Source organism: Nerophis ophidion, linkage group LG25, assembly GCF_033978795.1.
Source record: "Nerophis ophidion isolate RoL-2023_Sa linkage group LG25, RoL_Noph_v1.0, whole genome shotgun sequence".
Classification (NCBI taxonomy): Eukaryota; Metazoa; Chordata; class Actinopteri; order Syngnathiformes; family Syngnathidae; genus Nerophis; species Nerophis ophidion.
In genome coordinates, this window is record NC_084635.1 from 19589150 (window position 1) to 19615977 (window position 26828).

Below are 26828 nucleotides of genomic sequence, written 5' to 3' on the forward strand. Positions count from 1 at the left end.
AACAGGCCCAGAGCATAAAACTACCACCACCATGCTTGACGGTAGGGGTGGTGTTCCTGGGATTAAAAGCCTCACCTTTTCTCCTCCAAACATATTGCTGGGTATTGTGGTCAAACAGCTAAATTTTGGTTTCTTCTGACCACATAAATTTCCTCCAGAAGGTATTATCTTTGTCTATACGATGTCAATTTTGGGGTCCCTGTACTAAAATGATCTATCTAGTCAAAAACATGGCATGTTTGCTCATGCAATAAAGACAAGTAAAAAGTAGTTAACAAATGCAATCCATCATTCCGCAAGCTGATGAATGATGGCCAGCCAGCCAGGCTGGTGTACAACCAGGACAAGGCGAGGCGAGGCTCACTGGGAACAGGGAAAGTGAGGACGTGTTGGCTGTCATGGCAAAGGCAATGCAGCACGAGCCCTTGAGTTTGTTCAGCCCCATTGTACATCACTAAAGAAACAATCAACATACAATATTGTACATTGACAACCTGTCTGACTGGTAATCACAAATGAAAATTACCAACTTCATAAAGTATAATATTCACATGTTCCCCTAATGAGGAGACAAAAATATAAACTTTACCTTTCATTATTTAAGCGTCAGACTTGGTGTGTTTGACTGCAGGTCGAGCACCATCAAAAAGTTCCCTTCGGACCTAATGGACACACTGCGGCGAATGATCATCGCAGACTCTGTCCCCTTTTTCATGATGTCAAGAACAGAACAGGAGCTGCTTGTGGACAAAATGGTGCAGAGGATGGTCAGAATGCGTCCATGAAGTCATCTTTGAAGGCAATGACAAATGTTGTTCACATTGAATCAGCTGTTGAAGTGTTGTTGTCCGCCATCTGCAGGGCATGTACACCGGAGTGTACACCGAGGAGGAATTCCGTTCTCTGGGAATCATGGCCACATTTGTGTCGGATGAGATTCTGATCCATTTGGATCGCACTTTCTTCACGGACAATCTGGATTTCCTCCAGACTCTCTGCTACAGCACCAACAAGATGGACATTGTGGCTCGGATGCTACAGGAAGTTGATGTCTTTGGGTAATAAAACTGCTCGTCATGCAAAACTTTGCTAACCGAGTAGAATTAAGTGTTTCTGTCGTTGTTGTTGTTTATTTACATGTTATTAACTTCACTGGCTTTCATGGGACAGCTTTTTGCTAAGTGTTGTTTTTATTTAGCCCAGCTGTGCAAGACTGGAACCAGACCACACTCAATCAGGTGGACCGGTTTCTCTTCTTTCTTCCACAGGACCGACTGCAGGACATTTCCTTGGTGAGTTTACCGTTGTATTTTATTTCAATCCACTGGGGTATGCATTGTACATAAAAACAATGAATTCCAATTTTATCGATTTGCACTAAAAATGTATCATCAAGTGGCAATATAGCTGTAGCTGTGTAAACCGTTATCCATCCATAATATGTTACAGTGGTCTTAGTTAACAATAGCTCACCACATGATTTTAATGAAGGAAATGTAGTATCTGCTAGTTTAAGAAATAACATGTTTTGCATATGGTGAAAGATAATATTCCTCCTGGAGCAAGCAGTCAGCCAGTAAAATGAGGTCCATCATCTTGGGCAGGTTATAAAGTATGACCATTACGTGTGACACTCACAGGTGGATAACATATACTTGACAAAAGCAAGGCTTATTAAATCTGCCTATGGTAGGCCGAGTCTGGACAATTCTCAATGAGTAACAGTCATATTGCTTCTATAATGTCAACGGTTCGTAATGCCCAAAGCCAGACAAGTAGGGAACATGCCTTTATAAGGGTCTGACAGAGTCAAAATTGGTACTATGAAGTCAAAGACTTGAGATGACATAATTTCAAGCTATAAAAACCAGTTGCCTTGCTCCTCAAAAAGAGAGAGAGTGTTACGACAGGGGGTTGCAAACGGACGACTCAGATCGGAACAGGATTTATTCCTCAAAAATCAAACACATACCAAAAACAGACTACAAGCAAAAGGAAAGTGTGCCGATCGCACGGGAAGCTAAGGAGAGACTTTCAGTTGTGATCAAAATTATTCAACCCCCACACCATTTTGGTGTTTTAGCGAGTTGGACATTTATTCCGTATTTTGTTTATAGTCATATCAAATAAAGATGCATTAAATAGAAAAATGCAACTTGAATTACAGCATTACATTTTGTAACATACAAACAGTGTCATTTCTCTTAATATCTCATTGACAAAATAATTCAAGCCCTTGAAGATCATAACTCATAAGAACATAATTTGAATAAGGTCTTTTCAATCAGGTGTTGAAAACACCTGTAGATGTGATTAGAACCATAACGAGCAACAATTAAACTGATTGAAAAAGACTGTGACGCTCAGCTTCTTGTAGATGGTCAATGGTGTATTTGCAACATGGTGAAGTCCAGGGAGTGGTCAAAGAAGTCAAGAGAGGAGGTAATTTCTATTCATAAGAAAGGATATGGATACAAGAAAATAGCAAAGACATTACACATTCCAAGAGACACAGTTGGGAGCATAATTTGCAAGTTTAAAGCTAAAGGCACAGTGGAAACACTACCTGGGCGTGGTAGAAAGATGATGCTGTGTGCAACTGCTGTCCGGTATTTGAAGCATACAGTGGTGAAAAACCCCCGGGTAACAGCTGAGGAACTACAACAGGACATTGCAGAGGGGGGAACGCAGGTTTCGTCCCAGACAATAAGGCGCGCACTACGAGATGAAGGCCTCCATGCCAGAACTCCCAGGCGCACCCCACTTCTGACTACCAGGCACAAGGAAAATAGACTCCAGTATTCCGAAAATCATCTGGACAAACCCCAAAGGTTTTGGAAAACTGTTCTATGAAGTGATGAGACAAAAGTGGAACTCTTTGGGTCTATGAATCAACATTATGTCTGGAGGAGAAAAAATTAATCTTACAAAGAGAAGAACTCCTCGCCTACTGTTAAGCATGGTGGGGGGTCAATCATGCTCTGGGGCTGTTTCTCTGCCTCAGGTACCGGGAATCTCCAGCGCATTCAAGGCATTATGAATTTTATTTCCTACCAGGATATATTAGCTGCAAATGTCATGAAGTCAGTGACGAAGCTGAGGCTTGGGAGACATTGGACTTCCAACAGGACAACGATCCCAAGCATACCTCCAAATCAACATCAGAGTGGTTGCAGAAGAAGGGCTGGAAGACTCTGGAGTGGCCTTCACAGTCGCCAGACCTAAATCCTATAGAAAAGCTGTGGTGGGACTTGAAGAAGGCAGTTGCAGCACGCAAGCCCAAGAATATGAATGAACTGGAGGCCTTTGCCCAAGACGAATGGGCTAAAATACCTGTAGATGGTTGCAAGAAGCTTGTGTCCGGCAATGTATCACGTGTGAAGGATGTCATTACTGCCAAAGGGTGTTCTACTAAGTACAAAAGATGCATGTAACTAGGTAGTTGAATCATTTTGTCAATGAGATATTAAGAAAAATGTCCTTTTTTGATATTTTGTAAAATACAGTGTTACAATTTAAGTTGCATTTGTCTATTTGACACATCTTTATTTGATATGACTATAAACAAAATATGGAATAAATGTCCAACTTGCTAAAACACCAAAATTGTGTGGGGGTTGAATCATTTTGATCACAATTGTAGCGCAGGAATCAAGAAGCATAGGAGACAGGGAATTTACCCAACGTAACTGTTGCATGTAGCAAATATTGAAACCAAGACGAGTGTGACGAGCGAGGTGTATCAATAGCTCTCTGATTAGTGGTCGACAACAGGTGACCATGCCGACCACTGACCAGAGGCAGGTGAACCCAATTAATCCCCATTGAAACTAAAACAAACCCAGAGGTGCACAAACAGGAACAAAGGGAGTCCAAAACTAACAGAAAATGACAAAACATGATCCGGGCCACGGATCATGACAGAGAGAGAAATCAATTGGCTAAATTTCCTCCAAGATGTTGCAACACCGCCTTTTGTGATGCTCACTAGATCAATAAATAAGCTTTTGTTCAATAATTCATCACCAACGTCCCCTTTGATCTATTACACACCCATGATACCCTTCTGTCCAGGAGAAGGTGGCAATACCAACAGTACATCATCTCCTAACAGTGATGGAAGCACAGTTACTTTAAAATACCATCTAAAAGCAAATCTTGTCAGGCAGCTGCTAGCAAAAATGTTAATAGTACATCAACAATAAGCAGTGGATGACAAACAAGACTGGTAGAGAATAGGCCTACCCTCGGAAATATTGTCAACAAAATTGCTACAGATTAGTTAAGCATTGTTTTTGTAGCAACTGGGATTCATTGGGATTAATCAAAAATGTTAATTGTGATTAACCGAATTTACATATTTCATAGTGTTGGACCGAATAATTATGTTTAAAGGTAAAATTTTCGCGAAAGTTATTTTAGGCTTATTTTTCTAAAGCCTTTCACCATAATTTTGAAACGCCTGCTTTTAGCTCCAAAATGTAGGCAGAGATTCGACCGCCTGCTGTCGTCACCTACAGAAGACTGGAGGCAATTTCATATTGCCCGAAATATTCTTCATTCCCAATCAAGTTATTTTTGCACAGAATTTGAAGGAATCTGTTACGATTCGGAGTAAGAAGAGGACCCAGATGCAGAGAGGAAGTTCAAAAAATAAAGCTTTTATTTTGAAACAACTTTTTACCACCAGTGAAAAAAGTATTTCGCAAGAATAATCAATACGCGGAAAAATAATTCCGCGGATAAACAATTAACTCAAAATCACTCCACAAAAATAAGGAGAATATTAATCTAAGGAAATTCTAACAAAAAAAAAAAATCAATACAAATAAACCAAAAGCGTTCCAACAGGAGGGAAAAAACACCAAACGACCTATATATATATATATATATACACTAACTATGTATAACAAAAAATCACTCAATCAATGAGGCAATAAATTCGAAATAACAAAAACTCACCAATTAGGTAGACGAAGGATAACCAAGGACGCTCAAAGGAGGAAAAAGTAAACTCAAAATTACAGCAAAAAAAAAACTGCTTGATCAAAAAAGGGGGAACCAGGAAAACAGGAGCAAGACAAAGAGGATTTTCGAGGACATGGACATGAACGCTAGAAGGCACAATAATCGAGACGATCTGGCAATGAACAAAAAGAGGCGTGAGCTTAAATAGGATATGGAATGATGGGAAACAGGTGGAAACAATCAGGGATCAGCAGGGATGACGTCAGACTGTTGACACAAGAGGAAGGGCCCGTGATCTGAAACAAGAGGGTAGCTTTTCAAAATAAAACACGTAAATCACAAGACAGAATAACCAAGACAAGACTTCCCTCACCGCGGTGTGACAGAATCTTCCAATATGCCTGTCAGATCCATTGTTGCAGCTTGTAGCAATGCAACTAACGAAGGGTTCAACCTGAATACATTTCCAAATGATGGAAGTATGAGGAAAGTATGGACCTCAACAGTCAAATTGACTCATGCAAAATGGGACGGAACCTAGTGAGAGGTGTATAATTTGCAAATGATTCGGACTTAGAAGAATACAACGTTTGGTCGGGGTTTGGAAGGAAAAAATGTAAACGATTCAAATAAGATGTGATCCCGAAAAGTAGAAGAAACCTTTAGCAAGATTTAGTAGGAATCTGCGGGAAAACTGTGAAAAGGGAGGTAAGTCGCTACTATTGTATTGCGTCCTCTTCTACTGATGTTTTCCGAAAAGCGCTTGAGGAAATGCTGAAAGAGGACGATGATTGTCAGCTGTACTTCTCGTTGCTGGGCCCCAGTCAGGATTGGCCTTCCTTTCTTCGGCTTTTGCTTCCGGCTCAAAAAAGTACGGTGGAAGTCCACCTTTGGGGGCTAATTGGCCTTATTCAGATCCTTTGTCGACTGAATTCGAATGCAAAATCTCAGATTCAGATTTTGAATCACAGCTTCTTGCAAAGAAGCCCATCCATCCATCTATTTCCTACCGCTTGTCCCGTTCGGGGTGGCGGGGGGGTCGCTGGAGCCTATCTCAGCTGCATTCGGGCGGAAGGCGGTGTACAACCTGAACAAGTCGCCACCTCATCGCAGTGCAAATAAGCCATCTTTGTCCAAACTAGTGCAAAAATTCATCCATCCATCCATTTTCTACCGCTTATTCCCTTGTGGGGTCGCGGGGGGCACTGGCGCCTATCTCAGCTACAATCGGGCGGAAGGCGGGGTACACCCTGGACAAGTCGCCACCTCATCGCAGTGCAAATAAGCCATCTTTGTCCAAACTAGTGCAAAAATTCAGTAACACATTATATCTCCAACGTCTTTTAAAATTATTTTTTGCCCATTATGTAGACCAGGGGTCGGGAACATTTTTGGCCGAGAGAGCCATGTAAGCCAGATATTTCAAAATGTATTTCCGTGAGAGCCAAATAATAGTTATTAACACTGAATACAACTAAATGCGTGCATTTTTAAGTAAGACCAACATTTTAGAGTATAATAAGTCTCTTATTCTTTTTTAATAACATTGTTATTCTAAAGGTAACCAATAATAAATAAAATACTTATCACCATTAATGCAACATCTTGAACAGGTGCGATAGAAAACGGATGATTGGATTAAATTGCATGAGAATGTTTTATAATTTTAACGTTATTTTAAACACTGTGATTAACAGCGGAATTATTCATTACTTATCATGTTAAGCAATGTCGGCTAAGATTTATCTGAGAGTCAGATGCAGTCATCAAAAGAGCCACATCTGGCCCTAGAACCATAGGTTCATCAGTTTTGAAGTAATCATGGACCATAGTGACAATAACATGCAATTAATTGTTTAAAATAATTCTATTGCTTGCCTTTTATCTACACTGTCTATGCAGGGAAATGGGCTCCTGTTGTGTAGATCAGTGTTTTTCAACCACTGTGCCGCGGCACACCAGTATGCCGTGAGATACAGTCTGGTGTGCCGTGGGAGATTATCTAGTTTCACCTATTTGGGTTAAAAATGTTTTTTGCAAACCAGTAATTATAGTGTGAAAAGGATTTACTCTTCCATATCAGTGGGTGGCAGACGGTAGCTAATTGCTTTGTAAATGTCGGAAACAGTGGGATGCAGCGTGAAGGTAAAAAGGTGTCTAATGCTTTAACCAAAAATAAACAAAGGGTGCGTGCCCCCAAGAAAAGGCATTAGAGCTTAAGGAAGGCTATGCAGAACAAAACTTAAACTCAACTGGCTTGCAAAGTAAACAAAAACAGAATGCTGGACAACAGCAAAGACTTACTGTGGAGCAAAGACAATGTACATCCGAACATGACATGACAATCAACAATGTCCCTACAAAGAAGGATAAAAACAACTGAAATATTCTTGATTGCTAAAACAAAATAGATGCGGGAAATATCGCTCAAAGGAAGACATGAAACTGCTACAGGAAAATACCAAAAAAAGAGAAAAAGCCACCAAAATAGGAGCGCAAGACAAGAACTAAAACACTACACACAGGAAAACAGCAACAAAGTGTAAATAAGTCAGGGTGTGATGTGACAGGTGGTGACAGTACACCTACTTTGAGACAAGAGCTATATTGATGCATGCTTGGTTATGCTTTAAAGTCATATCCAACAATTGCAACAACGACTTTTTATTGTCACCTGAGTTTTGTTTTTTAATGATTTTTGCTGGCGGTGTGCCTCCGCATTTTTTCAACGCAAAAAATGTGCCTTGGCTCGAAAAAGGTTGAAAAACACTGGTGTAGATGATGTCACACCAAGTGGGGGCAGCATATCAAGTTAATCATCCATCAATTACTCACAACTAACTGATATCAAAGGAAATTATATCAGTTAGTTAAACGATTTAAGTATTAGGATAAAAAATACATTAACTCGTTTGTGAAATTTAGTTCAGTAAATTTATTTGGGTTGTACATGTATAGCGCTTTTTCTACCTTTCTTTTAAGGAACTCAAAGCGCTTTGACACTATTTCACTCATTCACACACTGATGGCGGGAGCTGCCATGCAAGGCGCTAACCAGGACCCATCAGGAGCAAGGGTGAAGTGTCTTGCTCAAGTACACACCGGACGTGACTAGGATGGTAGAAGGTGGGGATTGAACCAGGAACCCTAAGGTTGTTTGAAAGCGCTACAGGTGCATTAAAACCAAGACAAACAGGTTAAAGAACAGCTTTTTACCCAAGGCCATAACCACCCTGAACGGACTGCCCCATTGACCCTCATAACTACCTTCTCTTCGGTGCAATAAGCCATTCCACCAACCACCCTGTTTTGTTTCATGTAGATATTCATGTATATATTCATTTCACCCACTGTATAGAGTGTACATTTGTACAGAGTGAATAGAGTGTACATTTGTACAGAGTGTATAGAGTGTACATTTGTACAGAGTGTATAGAGTCACATTTGTACAGAGTGTAAGTGTGTACATTGTACAGAGAGTATAGAGTGTACACTAGAGATGCGTGGTTTGCGGTCTCATCCGCACAGTCCGCGGGTCGGGCGGTTGACATGACGAAAAAATAAATTTTAATTAGATTCGGGCGGGTGGCGGTTGAACCATCCGGAAATATTTGATATACATGGTTCTGGGATTGGGTATCTTTTGCCATTCAAAGAGCCATTTAAGACTCGTGTCATAAAGCGAAGAAGACAATAGGAGACGCTATTATTCTCTAAAATGACTGCCGGCAGTCACCCAGATAATAAGTATTAGGGCGTGCAATGTAGCCATCGGTTTTGTCGCCTTCTACGACATGTACGATTTGCTTGTCAGTCCAGCAACATCTTGTGTGTGGCTTCCGCGGAAACACGCACACGACTGGAAGGCATACTGGTTGACACAGAATACACTAATGGTTGTGATATAAAAAATTTTAACACTCTTAGTAATATGCGCCACGCTGTGAAGCCATATCGATTAAGAACGACAAACACATTTCGGGAGAACATCCTCACAGTAACACAACATAAACGCAACACAACAAATACCCAGAATCCTTTGTATTCATGACAATTCCTGACTATTTTATACACCCCACATTCATCATCCCCATCCTTCCGACATTTCTTCTACTCACTGATGCTGTTGATGACGACAATTTACAACACCTACTCCTGGCAGGTGTTACCCCATTTATTCCAGCGTTTTGCCTCCTTAAGTATCTGAGCTCTGTAATCACCATAAATCAGGGTTTCTCAAACTCAGAGTTTCAAGACCCAAAATGGGTCAAAATTTTGTATTTATTGGCCCACATAAAATGTGTTCATATATTGTAAGCACACACTTCCTGACTATTTTGTACACCCCGCTAGCACGTTTGAATACCTCTGTGAGTGGTAAAGGCGGCCGACCTCTGATGTATTTCAGCGGGCGGTTGGCGGGCGGGTACGGTCCTGATAAAATGTTAGTTTGGGTGGACGGCGGGTGGATGACGACTTTGGTGATGCGGTTGCGGATGTTATAATTGCCTATCCACGCATCTCTAGTGTACACTGTTCTCTTGCACACCTTTCTTTGCACTTCTATATTTTTATATATTTACACATTGTTTTCTTGCATGCACACATCGCACTGTATGGAATGGCCTCAATCTCGTTACTCTGCGTAATGACAATAAAGCTGATTCTGATTCTGATATCCACTCTCCCAACTGCGCCACGCCGTCCCCGTATTTGGACACTATAAACTTTTGACTGCACTAATTAAAAGGCAATCCCTCATGTCCTGAAATCCTCAGTGAGGTGTTCAGATTGGTATTTGATATTACTCCTTCGGTAATAGAGCCTGTCATTATATCCTCCAGGTCCAGGAGGTGTCAGGATCAGGTGCTATCCTGTAAATTAGGGGTCACCACCCTTTTTGAAACCAAGAGCTACTTCTTGGGTACTGATTAATGAGAAGGGCTACCAGTTTGATACACACTTAAATAAATTGCCAGAAATAGCCAATTTGCTCAATCTGTCATTCCGTCGTACATTTTTTTCCTTTTACGGAAGGTTTTTGAAGAGAATAAATGATGAAAAAAACACTTAATTGAACGTTTTAAAAGAAGAGAAAACAGGAAAAAAAATGAAAATTTAATTTTGAAACTTAGTTTATCTTCAATTTTGACTCTTTAAAATTCAAAATTCAACCAAAAAAAATGAATGGAAAAACTAGCTAATTCGAATCTTTTTGAAAAAAATAAAAAATGAATTTATGGAACATCATTAATAATTTTTCCTGATTAAAATTAATTTTAGAATTTTGATGACATGTTTTAAATAGGTTAAAATCCAATCTGCACTTAGTTAGAATTTATAACAAATTGGACCAAGCTATATTTCTAATAAAGACAAATCATTATTTCTTCTAGATTTTCCAGGACAAACATTTTAAAAGAAATTCAAAAGACTTAAGATTTAAATTTGATTCCACAGATTTCCTAGAGTTGCCAGAATATATATATTTTTAATTTTAGTCATAATAAGTTTGAAGAAATATTTCACAAATATTCTTCGTCGAAAAAACAGAAGCTAACATGAAGAATTAAATTAAAATGTATGTATTATTCTTTACAATAAAAACAAAAAAATACTTGAACATTGATTTAAATTGTCAGGAAAGAAGAGGAAGGAATTTAAAAGGTAAAAAGGTATGTGTTTAAAAATCCTAAAATAATTTTTATGGTTGTTTTTTGTCTCTAAAATTGTCTTTCTGAAAGTTATAAGAAGCAAAGTAAAAAAATACATGAATGTATTTAAACAAGTGAAGACCAAGTCTTTAAAATATTTTCTTGGATTTTCAAATTATATTTGAGTTTTGTCTCTCTTAGAATTAAAAATGTCGAGCAAAGCGGGACCAGCTTGCTAGTAAATAAATAAAATAAAATTAAAAATCGAGGCAGCTCACTGGTAAGTGCTGCTATTTGAGATATTTTTAGAACAGGCCAGCGGGCGAATCATCTGGTCCTTACGGGCCACCTGTTGCCCGCGGGCCCCGCATTGGTGACCCCTGCTGTAAATCATCAATGTTTCAGTGTGTGTTATGTGTGTTCTGTAGGCATTGATGACTGTCGGGCGTATAGAGAAGCTGTTCATGAGGCAGCGTCAGTGGGAACGAGGTGACGTGGGACTCCGCTGTTTGGGTGAAGGCGAAAAGAAGCAGTTTGCTGAAAAGCAGCAGTTTGTTCTTCAGTTCTTTCTGGGTTTCCTGAAGATGTATCCTCTGGCACGTAAGCATCACACCTTTAGAGACACTTTTAATAAATGTGTATTTACTGAATCCGTTGGTCTTTTGAGCAGCGGCTCCTATGGTTCCGAGCTGTGAGATTTTGCATACAACAGCTCCATCTGCTTGGACCTCAAACAGCCTGGCAAGCATGTCACCATCCGCCTTCACCAACTGTCTGGAGCTGATTGGACAAGACCCCTTCCTTGCACCTTACCAACGCAGCCAAGTCTTCAGCAAAGTCAAACAAGTGAGATCGTCACGCGGTCTACCCCAACACGGTAATACTGTTAGTCTGCCGGTTCTCACGCCATGATTCGTGTTTTTCAAAGCTCTACGGGCCAGTGTCCTTGTTCTCCCAGTCTGTCATCAGTCAACTGGGCCGACTGGCGTTGGAGATGTCACCGCAGGAGCTGAGCATGTTGAGACTGACTGAGAGGAGGAGCATCGCCTCGTTGGGCGCCGTCAGTGAATGGACAACCAGACAGGTAAGTTAACAAGAGTGGTTTATGATGTGATCATAAATAAGTGAGGGTAAGGTGTAAACAATTGTGCAACTTGTTTTAATAGACCTCAGTCTCTAAATATGTATTGCTGTATATTTGATGGTCGTGTGATGGGTGATGAGCCAAGGAGATCCCAACGCGGAATCTTCGGACAAATAGCTTTATTTATTTCAGTGAGCCTCGGACTGGAGTTGCAGCTCCAGGAGAAAGAGTGGTCCTGATTACTCTCTTCTGATGTTCTTAACCTTGTTGGAAGTACCGAACACCACCTGATTCATTTGCGCATTCATCGAACCCTTCTTCAGTGAAAAATAAAAAAAATGTTTCTTAATTTAATCATAATTCATAAATATTAATCATGAAATAATGTTATTATATTAAATCAATACTAAAAAATATATTTTTCACAAACAGAAAGTTACAAGATGGAAAACATGATCCCATGTTTACATTTCATTGTGCAACATGTGAATGTTTTAGTGGGAACGAAATGCCATGTCTGAAAGGGGTACAAATTATGAAAAACATTTTTTTTTTGTTATTGTCATAGTAAGTGGGTCAAAATACTTATATTAGAAAATAATCTCAGGGAAATGACATTGTTTTGGGGTATCCTTAATACGCCGATAGGGAGAAGTTTTTATTAACACGAGGAGTCGGGTGTGTTTTCACCTCCACAGCGGAGGCTCCGCCGAACCCCTGAGGCCGACCCACCGAACCCCTAGGGTTCGATCGAACCCAGGTTGAGAAACACTGCCTTAAATACCGTTTACCCAAAGACCCCCACTCTTCGTAACTCTAGCCTTGGAGCTGGTCAGTCCGGATAAAAGCTCAGCTTGTTGTTTGGCCGGTTAACCTATTTCCTGTTATCGGTTTGAGTCGTGTGACCTCCGACCCCTGTCCTCTACTCCTATCTGTGGGGGCTTCCTACCAGATGTTACTAATGTCACTACACTTCCTCCTAAACTCCTAACTTGCATTCCTGTAGGATTCCAATTTCCTGGGGGCGAGAGCCACCACTCTCTGTGCAATTTTGACCTTAGCAGAATAATCCTCTAAATGATTCTGTGACCAAATACAAACACATGCTAGTAAACAATCATATAAGCAAAGTGTATACAATATAATTCACCTCAGTATCATTACGTATTGAGCAAAGCAAACCTGAAATCAACAATTATTGCATTCCTTCAGATCTTCCTGTCATGTTAGGCTAGAGGTTTTGAAGGGGGGAGAAGCGAGCCAATGGAGTATACCCTGACACAGGAGCAAGCTGTGTATATATTCAGCTACAATTTAGATTAGTTTTGCCATTTTTATTAGGGAAGTTCCGATTTAGGATTTTATGCTGCCGATTGCGACACAGATAATCCATGATTGAGTTCAGCCATTACCAATACCGATCAAATGTATGAAAGGTGCCATATGTAATAATTTTGTGGTAAGTCATCATTAAATGGCTTTGATATGTCAAAAGGCATTAATAAATTGTGTTATTTTCGAATACCTCTATAACTGATAACAGTAGTGGAGCCGGGTTATGCTCATTTCAAAATCAGATTCACAGCCTCAAAATATTGTTATTGTTTTCATGTTCACACCGTGAGTGTGTCACATCCAGGTTGCCAGTTGCGCACTGCTCTCTTTGTCGAGTTACTGCCACTGGTAAAGTTACTAAACATGTCAGACATTAGTAAATCTAAAAAGTGTAGTTACGATTCTCAACTTATTCATGACAAAGCCAGAAACAAAACGACGATTTGAAGGTGGAGAGGAATTTTTCATCTGATGCCAAACTTGCTAATTTCCTCCTTGATAGGTAAGTCAGGCATTTACGTTTTCTTATTGTATTAAATGGAAATTGACCTTTCGTTTGTACACTATATCGTCCAAAGCTAGTATGTTTCTGCAACTAATGCTTAGGAGCGAAGCACCATCACACTAGTGTAAAGCTTACTTAGCATGCTAGCCCGGTCAATGACACATTGACATATAGGCTTACAGTGGAAATATATGCCCGTTAGCTTGTATGGCGATGTGTCATCCAAATGAAAGGTCAAACTATATTTTTGTCAAATAAAACCTATGTGGATGTGGGTTGTGTCAGTGCCTATTTCGTTCGCAATATTCTGATACGCTTAGGAAAACCGTTCCAACATTAGCAGGGCTAATTGCAGTTTTTGGTCATGTTCGTCCTTCATTTTCGAAGATGACCAAGTGACTTCACGTTGATTTGTGTGTGCGAAGATGGCTGATGAGGCCAATCCTTGCACGGAATGACCGGCTGCAATGAGGACAGGTTATGGCTGGGGGTTGGCTGGCTGAGAGGGAGGAACAGTCTCTTGTCTTGCGGAGCTGTCGCTTCTGTTCGGCTTCATGGATCCGTTTTTCCTCGAAGTCTGCTACACCATGCCAGACTGCAGAGCGCCAGTTTGAACGGTGTTGGGCAACGGCTTCCCAGGTCTATGGGTCCAGACCACAGCCCTTGAGACTGGTTTTTAGGGTGTCCTTAAAGCGTTTCCGCTGTCCTCCGCGTGAGCGCTTTCCATGGTGCAGTTCACCGTACAGAAGCATTTTTGGTAGGCGTTCGTTTGACATACGGCACACATGGCCAGCCCATCTCAGCTGGGAACGCTTGAGGATGGCATAGATGCTCTCCATCTCAGCCCTGTGGAGGACCTCAGTGTCTGGGATCTTGTCCTGCCACCTGATATTGAGCAGCTTCCTGAGGGATCTCATGTGGAAGGCGTTAAGTTGTTTAGCATGCCGGCTGTATACAGTCCAGGTCTCACAGGCATACAGTAGGGCCGGTAGGACAACAGCACGATAGACCTTTAGTTTAGTCCGTAGGCTGAGCCCTCTGCGCTCCCAGACAGAACTGCGGAGTCTGCCGAATGCAGCACTTCCATGCGCTATCCTATGCGTGACTTCCTCGTCGATGTTGCCCATGCGTGACAAGGTGCTACCCAGGTAGACAAACTTTTCAGCAGCTTTGAGGTCCTCACCATTCACGCTGACGAGGGGCTCAGTGTACGGGTCTCCAGGAGCGGGTTGATGCATCACCTCTGTTTTCTTTGTACTGATGGTGAGTCCAAAGTCTGAGCATGCTGTGGCGAAGCTGTTCATGCTCAGTTGCATTTCCACCTCGTTGGAAGCATTCAGTACACAGTCATCTGCAAAGAGGAAGTCGTGAACCTTGGTGGTCTTTACTTTTGTTTTTGCCTGGAGTCTTCGCAGATTAAACAGCTTGCCATCAGTACGGTAGCACACGTCTATCCCCATATCCCCAGACCGGAAAGCATCTGTCAGCATAGCTGAGAACATCATGCTAAACAGAGTGGGTTCCAGAACACAGCCTTGTTTGACTCCATTTTCCACATGGAAAGGCTCAGATGATGCGCCGTTGTCTTGGACTTGTGCCTGCATTCCATCATGGAATTCACGGACCATGTTTATGAAAATGTTTGAGCAGCCAAACTTGGCCATGATCTTCCAGAGGCCCGCTCGGCTGACAGTGTCGAAGGCCTTCGTCAGATCTACAAAGGTGGAGTATAAAGTGACGTTCTGTTCTCGGCACTTCTCTTGGAGTTGGCGAGCGGCGAAGATCATGTCGACTGTACCACGACCCTGCCTGAATCCACATTGGCTCTCCGGTAGGAGGTCTTCGTGTTCAAGATGTTCCGTCAGGCGGTTTAGCAGAATTCTGGCCAGGATCTTTCCTGCTACAGACAGCAGAGCAATACCGCGGTGGTTGTTGCAGTCCTGCCGGTTGCCCTTGCATTTGTATAAATGGACGATGGAGGCGTCTTTGAACTCCTGGGGCAGATTCCCTTGGTTCCACATGGTGCAGAATAGGGCTACCAGTTGTTTGGTCAGAGGTGGCCCACCAACTGTGTAAATTTCTGCTGGAATCGCATCAGCACCAGGTGCTTTGACATTTGGAAGTCCACTGATGGCTTTGATGACCTCAACTTCCGTTGGTGGTTCGTCAAGGGAGGTGTTGACAGGGACTTGAGGGAGGCATGCAATGGCTTCCTCATTAATGGCTGAGGGGCGGTTGAGAACACAGTGGAAGTGCTCAGCCCAGCGCTCAAGGATCTTCTCTCTGTCTGTGACCAGTGTGCTGCCATCAGCACTGAGGAGAGGGGAAGATCCTGATGTTGTGGGCCCATAGATCGCCTTGAGGGTGCAATAGAACTTCTTGCTGTCATTCTGGTCTGCATAGTACTGAATCTCGTCAGATTTTCGGCAGAGCCAGTCGTCCTGCATCCGACGCAGCTCTCGCTGGATGGTTGCTTTGATGTTCTTGAGAGCAGACTGTTTTTGAGAGGATGTTGGATCGCTGAGGTGGGCTTTGTGCAGACGATGTTTCTCCTGGAGAAGATCTCTGATGTGATCATCATTCTCATCAAACCAGTCCTGTTGCCTGCGGGCTGTAGATCCTACTGAATTGAGAGCAGCAGTGTAGACGGTTTCTCTGAACGCAGCCCAGTCCTCCTCGAGGTTCCCAGAGGGTTTCAGGTCCTGCAGTTTGCTGCTGAGCTCTTTAATCAGCGATTGCTTGACAGAGGCATCGGTGAGCCTGGAAGCGTTCAAGCGCTTCGGAAATTTGGAACCTTGAGGCCTTCTGGGAGGGTGGATCTTGATATTCAGCTTAGACACAAGGAGCCTATGGTCAGTCCAGCACTCTGCACCACACACCGCCTTTGTAACCCTGACATCCTGTCTGTCCCTTTGCCTCACGATGATATAGTCCAGTAGGTGCCAGTGTCTTGAGCGGGGATGCATCCATGAGGTCCTGTTGCGCTTTGGAAGGCTGAAAACTGAGTTTGTGATCAAGAGCTCATGTGCCGCACGGGTCTCCAGCAGAAGGGTGCCATTGCTGTTACAGCTGCCCATGTCATTTTTGCCAAGGACTCCTTCCCATGACTTGTGATCAGTGCCGACCCTGGCATTGAAGTCACCGAGGATGATGAGCTTGTGTGCCCTGGGCACTGCTGCGATGGTAGCGTTCAGGTCTTCATAGAACCTCTCCTTGACATCGTCTGTGTTCGTCATCGTGGGAGCATAGGCACTGATGAGCGTGGCAGACTGTTTCCCTGGAAGAGGCGGGCGCAGCGTCATCAGGCAGTCACTGACGCCTTTGGGAAGTGCAGCCAGCTTACTGACCAAGTTGGGTTTAATGGCAAAGCAAACTCCTGCCTCACGCCGCTCTGCTTCAGTGCGGCCTATCCAGAAGAATGTATAGCCAGCACCAGTCTCTGTCAGCTGTCCCTCTCCAGCTACACGTGTTTCGCTGAGAGCAGCGATCTGGATGCCATATCGGTCCAGCTCTCTGGCGATCAGGGCAGTTCTCCTCTCAGGTCTTGATAGGTCACCAGCCCTATCAAGAAGTGTGCGCACATTCCATGCGCCAAGGGTGATCGGTGTCACCTTTTTCTTGTTTCCTTTTTTCTTACCGCTAGTTATGCGACTCCTGCCAGCTGCGGCTAGCTAGCCAGGAAGAGGTGAGGCAGGCAATTTTTGGGGCACCTTTTCTAGCCCGTTCCTCATGCCAGGAGGTAGGCAGTGCATACCTAAAGAGAGCTGCCTAGTCGCTCGGGGGGCTGCCGAAGTCCAGTGCTGCCTCAGTCATTGGACAGCGACCCTATGGCCCGAGCCGCCTGCGTGCGAGTTTGTGACTATGGCTTCCAGTGAAGTCCACACCTGCCACTTCGCCACATGCCCAACGCCGCATGACTTGGGTGAGGGTGGGGGAGATTGCGGGGGTTGTGTGTGAAGTCATGACTTGCGCAGTGCATTGGATTTAAGTGAGGGTGGGTTGCGCAGCCTCACTCTCTCGCCCGAGTCCACCTGTATCCAGTGGCAAGACGTAGTCGAGACGGCTGGAGGTGGATCCAGGTGCAGTGGATGGCCTGGACACATTATAACATAACACATCCAGCCCGAAGCGCTCCACAGAGCCTGCTGGTGTCGCCATTCAGCCCGTTGAACCTATGAGGGTTTCTTCCGGGCAGTCAGCCAAGAACCAGTCTTCTATCCTAGTGTGCTGGCTAGGCTAGGCACCACGGGAAGTGCCATACAGGCATGCAGGAGGACCAGGACTATCAGTAGGGATATTTCCTTGGCCAGAGGACCCTTGCTGAGGTAAGGTGCTACCTCTCTACAGCCTGCGGTTGTAGTTTAACGTCATACCCAGGACATAATATGTAATATGTATGTGCGTCAGACACATATAATGTGGTATTTGCTTGGTACAAAATAATGCATTACAGGTAATGATTTTCTACTTTGTGTATTGACATGGGAGTAGACTAAATGATTTATGCGTAACGTAGGTTGGCTCATAGAATTGCACTCTGCACTGAAATATGGTGAAGTGCGCATACTTGCCAACCATCCCAATTTTCCCGGGAGACTCCCGAAGTTCAGTGCCCCTCTTGACAATCCCGAAATTCTCCCGATTTCCACCCGGGCAACAATATTGTGCCATGCTTAGCGTCCTCTACAACCTGTCGTCATGTCCGCTTTCCATCCATACAAATAGCGTGCCGACCCGGACTTTTATACTTACTTGCATACTTGATCAACATCCATACAGGTCACACTGAGGGTGGCCGTATAAACAACTTTAACACTAGTACAAATATGCGCCACACTGTGAACCCACACCAAACAAGAATGCCAAACACATTTCGGGAGAACATCCTCATCGTAACACAACATAAACACAACACAACAAATACCCACACACTTTTGCAGCACTAACTCTTCCGGGACACTACAATATACAACCCCCCCCTTACCCCATCCTCAAACACCCCCACTAACCCCCTCTCTCCAAATTCAGAGGTTTCAAGTTTGGCAAGTATGGATGTGCGTACATGGAAGAGAATGCAGTGCCTCAGGTTGGATGCAACATGGAGTTATGATGAACGAAATGTGGCGCTAAGTTTACTGTTGGCCTTGGCTTGCCATCAAAGTAGACCTATGCGATATATAATATATATTATGACATATATATTATTATATATATAATAAATTTGATGGTGGTCCGTGCGGTCAAACTACACATATTAGCAGGGTAATGCCAACAATCTGTCTGACTCCCGACGAAAATAATGCTGTGTAACTTTCCAAATACATTTGGCTAATCGACATCAGTGAAATGTGGCATAATTACTTAGTAAACCATCTTGCAAATAGCATAAACAAGAGAAACCTACAGCGTAGGACTCGTCTATTGCCATTTGTAGTTCCTTGGAGTGGGATTCGGATTCGGCTGCATATCTGGCAACCTCAGCCATGGAGAGTGCGAGGGGACTACAGAAATTTGACCGTGATTGCAGTACCGTTTCTGGCCACATTACTACATATGGCACCTTTAACTGTACATTTTTCAATTTATTCGTTGTGAGTACTACTGACGGGTTAACAATATCAACACCATCCATCCATTCATTTTCTACCGCGTGTCCCTTCGTATTGTGAGGCACATGCACTAACCCCTGTTCCAACGTATTTTGTTTTTTGCCCTCAAATTCCTCCCTTGTGCAGGGATTTATTTCATTTTGTAAACTAAAAAAGATACTTTGATAGAAAATATATCGATATAAAAACATCCATCTAATCACTCTGAGGATGGCCCATATACTGATACTACACTTGGTATCGACACCCCTAATTTATGGATCGATCCGCCCTCTCACGTGTCGTGCACTGACTCCGTCAATGCTGAACCCACCAACAGTTGTCGTTATACAATCCTCTTTCGTCTAGACTCTTATTAATATACTTGTTAATTTCCTGTTAATATCTGCTTACTTTCTGCTGCAAGACTGTTCCATCTACACTTCTTAAACTTTACCCAGTACTTATTTGTGTTGTTTTAAGATAGCTTAGCCTTAGAGGTTAGTTTAGCTATTTGCACACCTGCTCCTGGCTTGCTGTTTGGCCTTCTCCTCCAGTGGTAATGGTACTTGATAATAATATTTAAGAAAAATGCAGTTTATTTGCCATAATGGAGCTTGTTAAAGTTAAAGTACCACTGATAGTCACACACACACTAGGTGTGGGAAAATAACCCTCTGCATTTGACCCATCCCCCTGTTTTACACCCCGGGAGGTGAGGGGAGCAGTGAGCAGCAGCGGTGGCCGCGCTCGGAAATCATTTGGCATACTGACAAAGCTTAACCTATTGTTACTATAACAATCTACAAGATTAATATAGGTTGCCTCTCTCTCTTCCCCTCCATCTTTTGGTATTCCTTTTTTTATCTTTCTAGTTATCATTTTGTATACGTATTGTTGCATTTGATCAACTGTATTGTTGATAATAGAGGTAAACTATTGGTATTGTGCATAATCAATAGCGCTTTTTCTATTGGTATTTATATTGCTCCAGTTGTAGTGTAAAAATGCTCATTGTCATTTCTATATTATTATTTATTTCACTAACTGTTTCTTTGCTATTACTTTTACGATCATATTTGTACACATCGTATGTGCTGGTGTTGTTCTATTGTTGTTGTTATTGTGTTTGCTCTTGTTGTTTTTGTCTCTCTGTCTAATCCCCATCTTATCCCCACAATTTCCCCCTCTGTCTTCCTTTTTTTCTCTTTCTATCCCATCCTGCTCCGGCCCGGCTGCACCAAATGATAATATAAATACATTTGATAAAGTCAAATTCAAATAAGGCAACAAGAGAAGTATCCTACACTTCTCTTTTGTAAAGTAAATCTGAACAGCCGATACGGGCACCTACATCAACTATATGATTTGCCTGAGAAGCTGGACAGGACAAAAAAAAAAAAAAAAGGGAAATAATTTGGGTGATTTAACCCCCAATTCCCACCCTTGATGCTGAGTACCAAGCAGGGAGGTGATGGGTCCCATTTTTATTGTCTTTGGTATAACTCGGCCGGAGTTTTTGAACTCACAACCTACCGATCTCAGGGCGGACACTCTAACAAGTGCAGGTTATTGTTAGATTAAGTTGAAAAAAATTAATACACTGTCAGCTAGAGGGGCGGGGGATCGGTGTTTGTGATCAGCATTAAAAGGCATTCATCGGCAATGGCGATCACATACTGTACTTTTTCACAAAAATGGGCCAATCGGGGGCCAACCGACTGGTACATTTCAGTTTTTAAGCAGGAATGTGATTTGAACTTTATGAAAAAGACTGAAAATAAGCCGGGTTCAGGGCGACAAATGCAAAAAAAAAAAAAAAAAAAGCACCATTTAAAGATGTTTAAGTGTTTCATGACCGTAGTTGTTGGCGGGTATGGCAAAGAGATGGATCAAGATTTTAACACACATTGTAAGGTCGGAAAAGAATGAATTTTAATTAATATTTTTACAGAGATAAAAAGACAGATTTCTGACTATAGACGGAAAAATTCAATGCCTGTTTAATGTAAGCATTAAATGTTTCTGCATGCGGCCGTCATTGCAAAAATGTTTTTGCACCTTCGATGTACTGTACAGTATATATATTGCTGGTAATACAGTATTCGGGTAGTCCGCTGATGTTTTTAATATCGTTGCTGAACCTTGACCAGGCAGGGTATGGACCATGGGTAGGGAACCTATGGCTCTAGAGCCAGATGTGTCTCTTTTGATGACTGCATCTGGCTCTCAGATAAATTTTAGCTGACATTGGTTAACACGATAAGTAATGAATAATTCCGCTGGTAATCACGATGTTAAAAATAAGGTTCTAAATATAAAACATTCTCATGCATTTTAATCCATCCATCCGTTTTTCTACCGCACCAATTTAAGAAATAACAATGTTATTACAAAGAATTAGAGACTTACTATACTCTAAATATGTTGGTTTTACTTAAAAAATGTGCGCATTTAGTTGTATTCAGTGTTAAAAATATGATATGGCTCTCACGGAAAAATATTTTCAAATATCGGGCTTTCATGGGTCTCTCAGCCAAAAAGGTTCCCGACCCCTGGTATGTACGGTATGGGATTATTAAAAAACATAATTTGTTGACAAATCCAATGACCCGCGTACATATGAGAACATTGGATTGCAGGTCGGTGTAGTTGTGAGTGGGACTACCTGTTTAGAGACTAGTCCAGAGTCTATTGCACTTCTCTTAGACTCCAGCTACCCATCAGCTACATACAGAGAATAAATGGATGGTCATGGCTCTTGCTTTCTTCCTAGTTGGCTGCTCTGTTTGCGGCAACGTTGAACTCCACCAAGTTGCATCCGAGCCAACTTGACTCCAGCACCTTGGTTGCAGTCGGACACATTGTGTGTGGAGCCAAAGCCACAGACATGAGCTCATTTAATGCTGTTGAGTTTAGGTGAGCAAATGAACATGCCTTGTCTTTGAGGTGACCTATGATGATTCAAATGCACATTTAACACACTTTTTTGCGGTCCTAAAAATATGTATTGGATATGCTTTGATGTAAATGTTGCTACAGTGTTAAATATGTACAGTGCTTCACTGGTTCCCCATTTTGATGTTACAACGGTATTACAGAATTAGAGTAAAGTCACTCCTGTCCTTAAAATTGTACAGACAATACCCCATATTGACAATGTGAAAAGTTTTTTTCAAGATAATTTGCAGATTTATTTTGATTAGAAAATAAAAAAAATCACATGTAAATCCTTTTTCACAGCCTTTGCCCAATACGTTGTTAATTTTGACAATAGTTTTTAATTCAGCTCTAGTCACAGTCTTCTGACGAAAATGTATTTCAATTTTAGTCCTATTTTAGTTATCTAAATTGATTCAGTTTAAGTCTAGTTTTAGTCGATTAAATTCCTCAACATTTTTGATGACTAAAATTACAGTAAATGTCTTTGTTGTAGCACCTTTGGCAGCCTCAAGTCTTTTTCAATACACTAGTAAGGATAGAGGGAAATGTGAATCCAGCAATGTACAAAGACATCCTGGATGAAAAACAACGCTTCTCATTCAACCTGGTGAATGGGCGAAACTACCCAAAGATAGGTGTGCCAAGCTTGTGGCATCATATTCAAAAAGACTTGAGGCTGTAATTGCAGCCAAAGGTGCATCAACAAAGTACTACTTGCTGTGAATACTAATATTATAATAATTAATTAATAATATAATAATAATAATTATATATATATATATATATATATATATATATATATATATATATATATATATATATATATATATATATATATATATATATATATATATTGGCCCTAGTGTGTGAGTGTGAATGTTGTCTGTCTATCTGTGTTGGCTCTGCGATGAGGTGGTGACTTGTCCAGGGTGTACCCCGCCTTCCGCCCGATTGTAGCTGAGATAGGCGCCAGCACCCCCCGCGACCCCGAAAGGGAATAAGCGGTAGAAAATGGATGGATATACCGATGTATGTATGTATGTATGTATGTATGTATGTATGTGTGTGTGTGTGTGTGTGTGTGTATATGTGCTGTGAATACTTGTGTGTGTGTATATATGTGTGTTTATATATGTGTATATATGTGTGTTTATATATGTATATATGTATGTGTATATATATACACATATATATGTTTGAAATAGATACAAAAAATACATGGTCTTTATGTAATGCGTGTATAGGATTTTATTTTTTTAATTTTGGAAGGCTGTAACATAACAAAATGTGGAAAAATTCAAATGCTGTTAATACTGTAACTTGAAGATGAACATCACCACTATTTTTTCCATTCATGGTCGAAAATAAGCTTCAGAAACATTACATAGATTCTCCGGCCTACACATTAGGTACACTTTCCCACTCTCTGAATGATGAAGAGCAAAATACTGAAAGCCACCATTTAACTCACCGCATGTCGGACATCAGTGATACTGATTTGATGAAAATAGTACTTGATCCTATATTGACTTGGTACTCTAAACCAATTTTGCAATGGTAGTCTTTTTTTCGTCACAGCTCAGTGGCTGATCCAGTTTGTACTTAATGCTCCATGTTGATGAAACAGTTATGTTTATAAACATCAGAGCAGGCGGGAGAGAATGAAAGGAGAAGGAATAACACTGGAGGCTCCAGGCAGCAGAGCAGAGAGGATGAGCTTGGCAGAGAGCATGTACTAGAAATGTCTACTTAAGTACGACACCCCCCCCCCCCCCCCCCCCTCCCCACCGCACTGTGACATCACAAATGGTCTACTGTAATTCAAAAGCATCCAAAACTGCATGCAAGCTCACGCACATATGCATGAACCTTTGGATTTGATCGCTTTGCCATTGTTTATCATGAGTATCCAACGTTGTAGCAACATTTATTAGTCAGAAAAGAGGAAAATCCTCATAGGTCCCCATAATAAAGTAGAGTTTAACGAAAATGTCTTCTTCCTGACTGATTCACTGTGTCTCCCCTTGGTGATTACAGTAAGGCGGCGCTCTGGCTCGGTCAGCTCAGGTTGTCTTGTTCTGAAGAACAGTTGTTGGCACTTGTCGGCCTTCTGACCCACCGTCTCGCTTTTGGACCCATTAGTTCATGGGAAATGGAGGTATTCATCGAGATTGGAGTTCTGGCAGGTATGCTGCATTCACCTTTACAGATGCATCAGTCACTTCAGTTTCAGGTTATTTGGAACACGCATACGATACAATGTAATGCGTCACATACAGTATTTCAAGTTGTTTCATAACAGCATGTCCGAAAAGGAGTAGGAAGAAGCAGAGCTTATTTAATCCTACCCCTTTTTATATCAGGGCAATTTTATCCCATGTTCTTGTTTTCTGTTTGTAATAAAACAGTGAATAAATAATAAATACGTAAATAAATATTCCAAAAGTAATTAAACTAATTTTAAATACAAAAATAATCATTATTTCCTTTTTTTTTTAAAAAGGTGCAAGATGTTCATCCTGATTGTTCTTCTTTGTACTTTGTGAACACTTGAACAGTCTCTTAAACTGAATCATATTGGTGCTTTGTTTGATTTCCTTGTGTTATCCATTCCATGATTTAATTCCACGTTGGGATATGCTAAAGGTTTTAAGTGTTGTACGTGCATACGAATGTCTTAAATTACATTTTCCTCTAAGGTTGTATTTTATTCCCTTTTGTCGAGAATAATTGCTGGGTAGCAGGTTATAGTTTGCTTTGTACATCATTTTAGCTGTTTGCAAATGCACCAAGTCGATGAATTTCAATATTTTTGATTCAACGAATAAAGGCTTTGTATGTTCTCTACATCCAACATTATGTATTATTCTAATTGATCTTTTTTTGTAACACTGTTAGTGAATGAAGCGCACATTTGTAGTTATTTCCCCATATTTCTGCACAATAACTCAGATATGGTAACACTGGCAAGCAGTAGAGAATATGAAGCTATTTTTGGTCCAGAACATGTTTTGCTTTATTCATTATTGACGTTTTTGTGTCTACTTTATGTTACATATTATTTACTTGAGGTTTTCAGTTAATTTTATCATCTATTATTACATCCACTTTTACCCTTTCAATATCTACTCCATTGTGTCTTATTTACACAATGTTGGGCTCTCATTGAAATACTTGTAGACATGTTTACTCACGCAACAATCGCCATTGTATTTAGAACAGTAAAAACACTCATAGACTGCAGACCTTCACTGGTTTCTATCGCAAAAGAGTAAAGAATCCAAAAAAAAAAATATCCTGAAACCAGACGGTGGTTTGGATCACACCCTTCTAATCTACTGATCAGTAACTGCTGCATTCACCAACTATGGATTGCAGTTTGAACACTAAAACAAATGTAATTATTTTTGCCAGGTATGCTGCAGACAGACAATGTTAGCATCATTGAATACATGTATATATTTTCACTATATTTTTCATTTTAAATTGTGGTAATCTTCTCATGAATGTTGTGAACTTTGCCCAGCTGGTCTCCCAGATATGGCAATGTCAGCATTGGTGAAAGAGCAAATAGAAGGAATAACTCCTTCAGCTATCACGACGATAAAGCCTGATAAGTTTGCTGTAAGTCAACTTTTTCCGTAACATGACTTTATCTCTGGTAGAGTACTGAATTTAGCGACTTATTTTGTCCTCATTTCTTTCCTGGCATTTCACCACATGAAGGTGGTGTTCCACCAGAGGCAGATAAGCATGTTCTCCTACGGGCAGGCGGCTGCCGTAACAGACGAGCAGCTCTCAGCTCTATCAGATGTTCAGAGGACAGCGCTCGCTATGGTGCTGATGCCCTGGGAAGACCGACACGTGGACTTTAGAGGTGAACACACACTCACAGTTCACAATTCGGTTTCTTTTCAGATGCATAAAACATGTGTATCTGTGAACACGATTCATTCGATCATTTCTAATTTGTAAAAACTATAAATAGAACAGTGGTTCTCTGAAAACATGGCGACCTCAGAAAACACTTAGGTCTCCAAGTACCACCATAATGACCAACATTAAAATACAGTTTGCAAAAGTTTGCAATGATTTGCTGTAATCCTTTAGGGAGGTCACATGCGGGGAAGGTGATGTGCTCCAGTTTTCTGTGCCTAATCCTGGCGCTGCTGATGATGCTGATGGTCCAGGCCCGACACTGACATTTTTAATTTTCAACACCCGATTAACCCCTGCTGGACCAGGATGGGCCTTCTCAGCCTCATGACCAAGAGTATATAATTTGTCTGAGCACTTTCATACATACATTAAACAAACACTTAAGGATGTTTAATGTATATATATATATATATATATATATATATATATATATGTGTGTGTGGGTGTGTATATACATGTGTGTGTGTGTGTGTGTATGTATATGGCTTCACGGTGGCAGAGGGGTTAGTGCGTCTGCCTCGCAATACGAAGGTCCTGCAGTCCTGGGTTCAATCCCAGGCCCGGGATCTTTCTGTGTGGAGTTTGCATGTTCTCCCCGTGAATGCATGGGTTCCCTCCGGGTACTCCGGCTTCCTCCAACATGCACCTTGGGATAGGTTGTTTGGCAACACTAAAATTGGCCCTAGTGTGTGAATCTGAGTGTGAATGTTGTCTGTCTATCTGTGTTGGTCCTGCGATGAGGTGGCAACTTGTCCAGGGTGTACGCTGCCTTCCGACCGATTGTAGCTGAGATATGCGCCAGCGCCCCCCGC

General features: G+C 41.6%; 1 protein-coding gene across 1 annotated transcript in view; it reads left to right on the top strand.

Annotated features, from left to right (window-relative positions):
• strc1 (stereocilin 1) overlaps positions 1-26420 on the top strand; it is a 71860-nt gene extending 45440 nt beyond the window's left edge. The window contains exons 19-29 of the mRNA XM_061887291.1: positions 632-767; positions 862-1058; positions 1199-1292; positions 11051-11222; positions 11293-11468; positions 11551-11706; positions 21911-22053; positions 24115-24263; positions 25604-25701; positions 25804-25954; positions 26188-26420. Coding sequence (XP_061743275.1) covers positions 632-767; positions 862-1058; positions 1199-1292; positions 11051-11222; positions 11293-11468; positions 11551-11706; positions 21911-22053; positions 24115-24263; positions 25604-25701; positions 25804-25954; positions 26188-26279 — 1564 coding nt within the window. The 3' untranslated portion in view covers positions 26280-26420. The remainder of the gene's footprint in view (positions 1-631; positions 768-861; positions 1059-1198; positions 1293-11050; positions 11223-11292; positions 11469-11550; positions 11707-21910; positions 22054-24114; positions 24264-25603; positions 25702-25803; positions 25955-26187) is intronic.
• Positions 26421-26828: the final 408 nt, after the last annotated feature.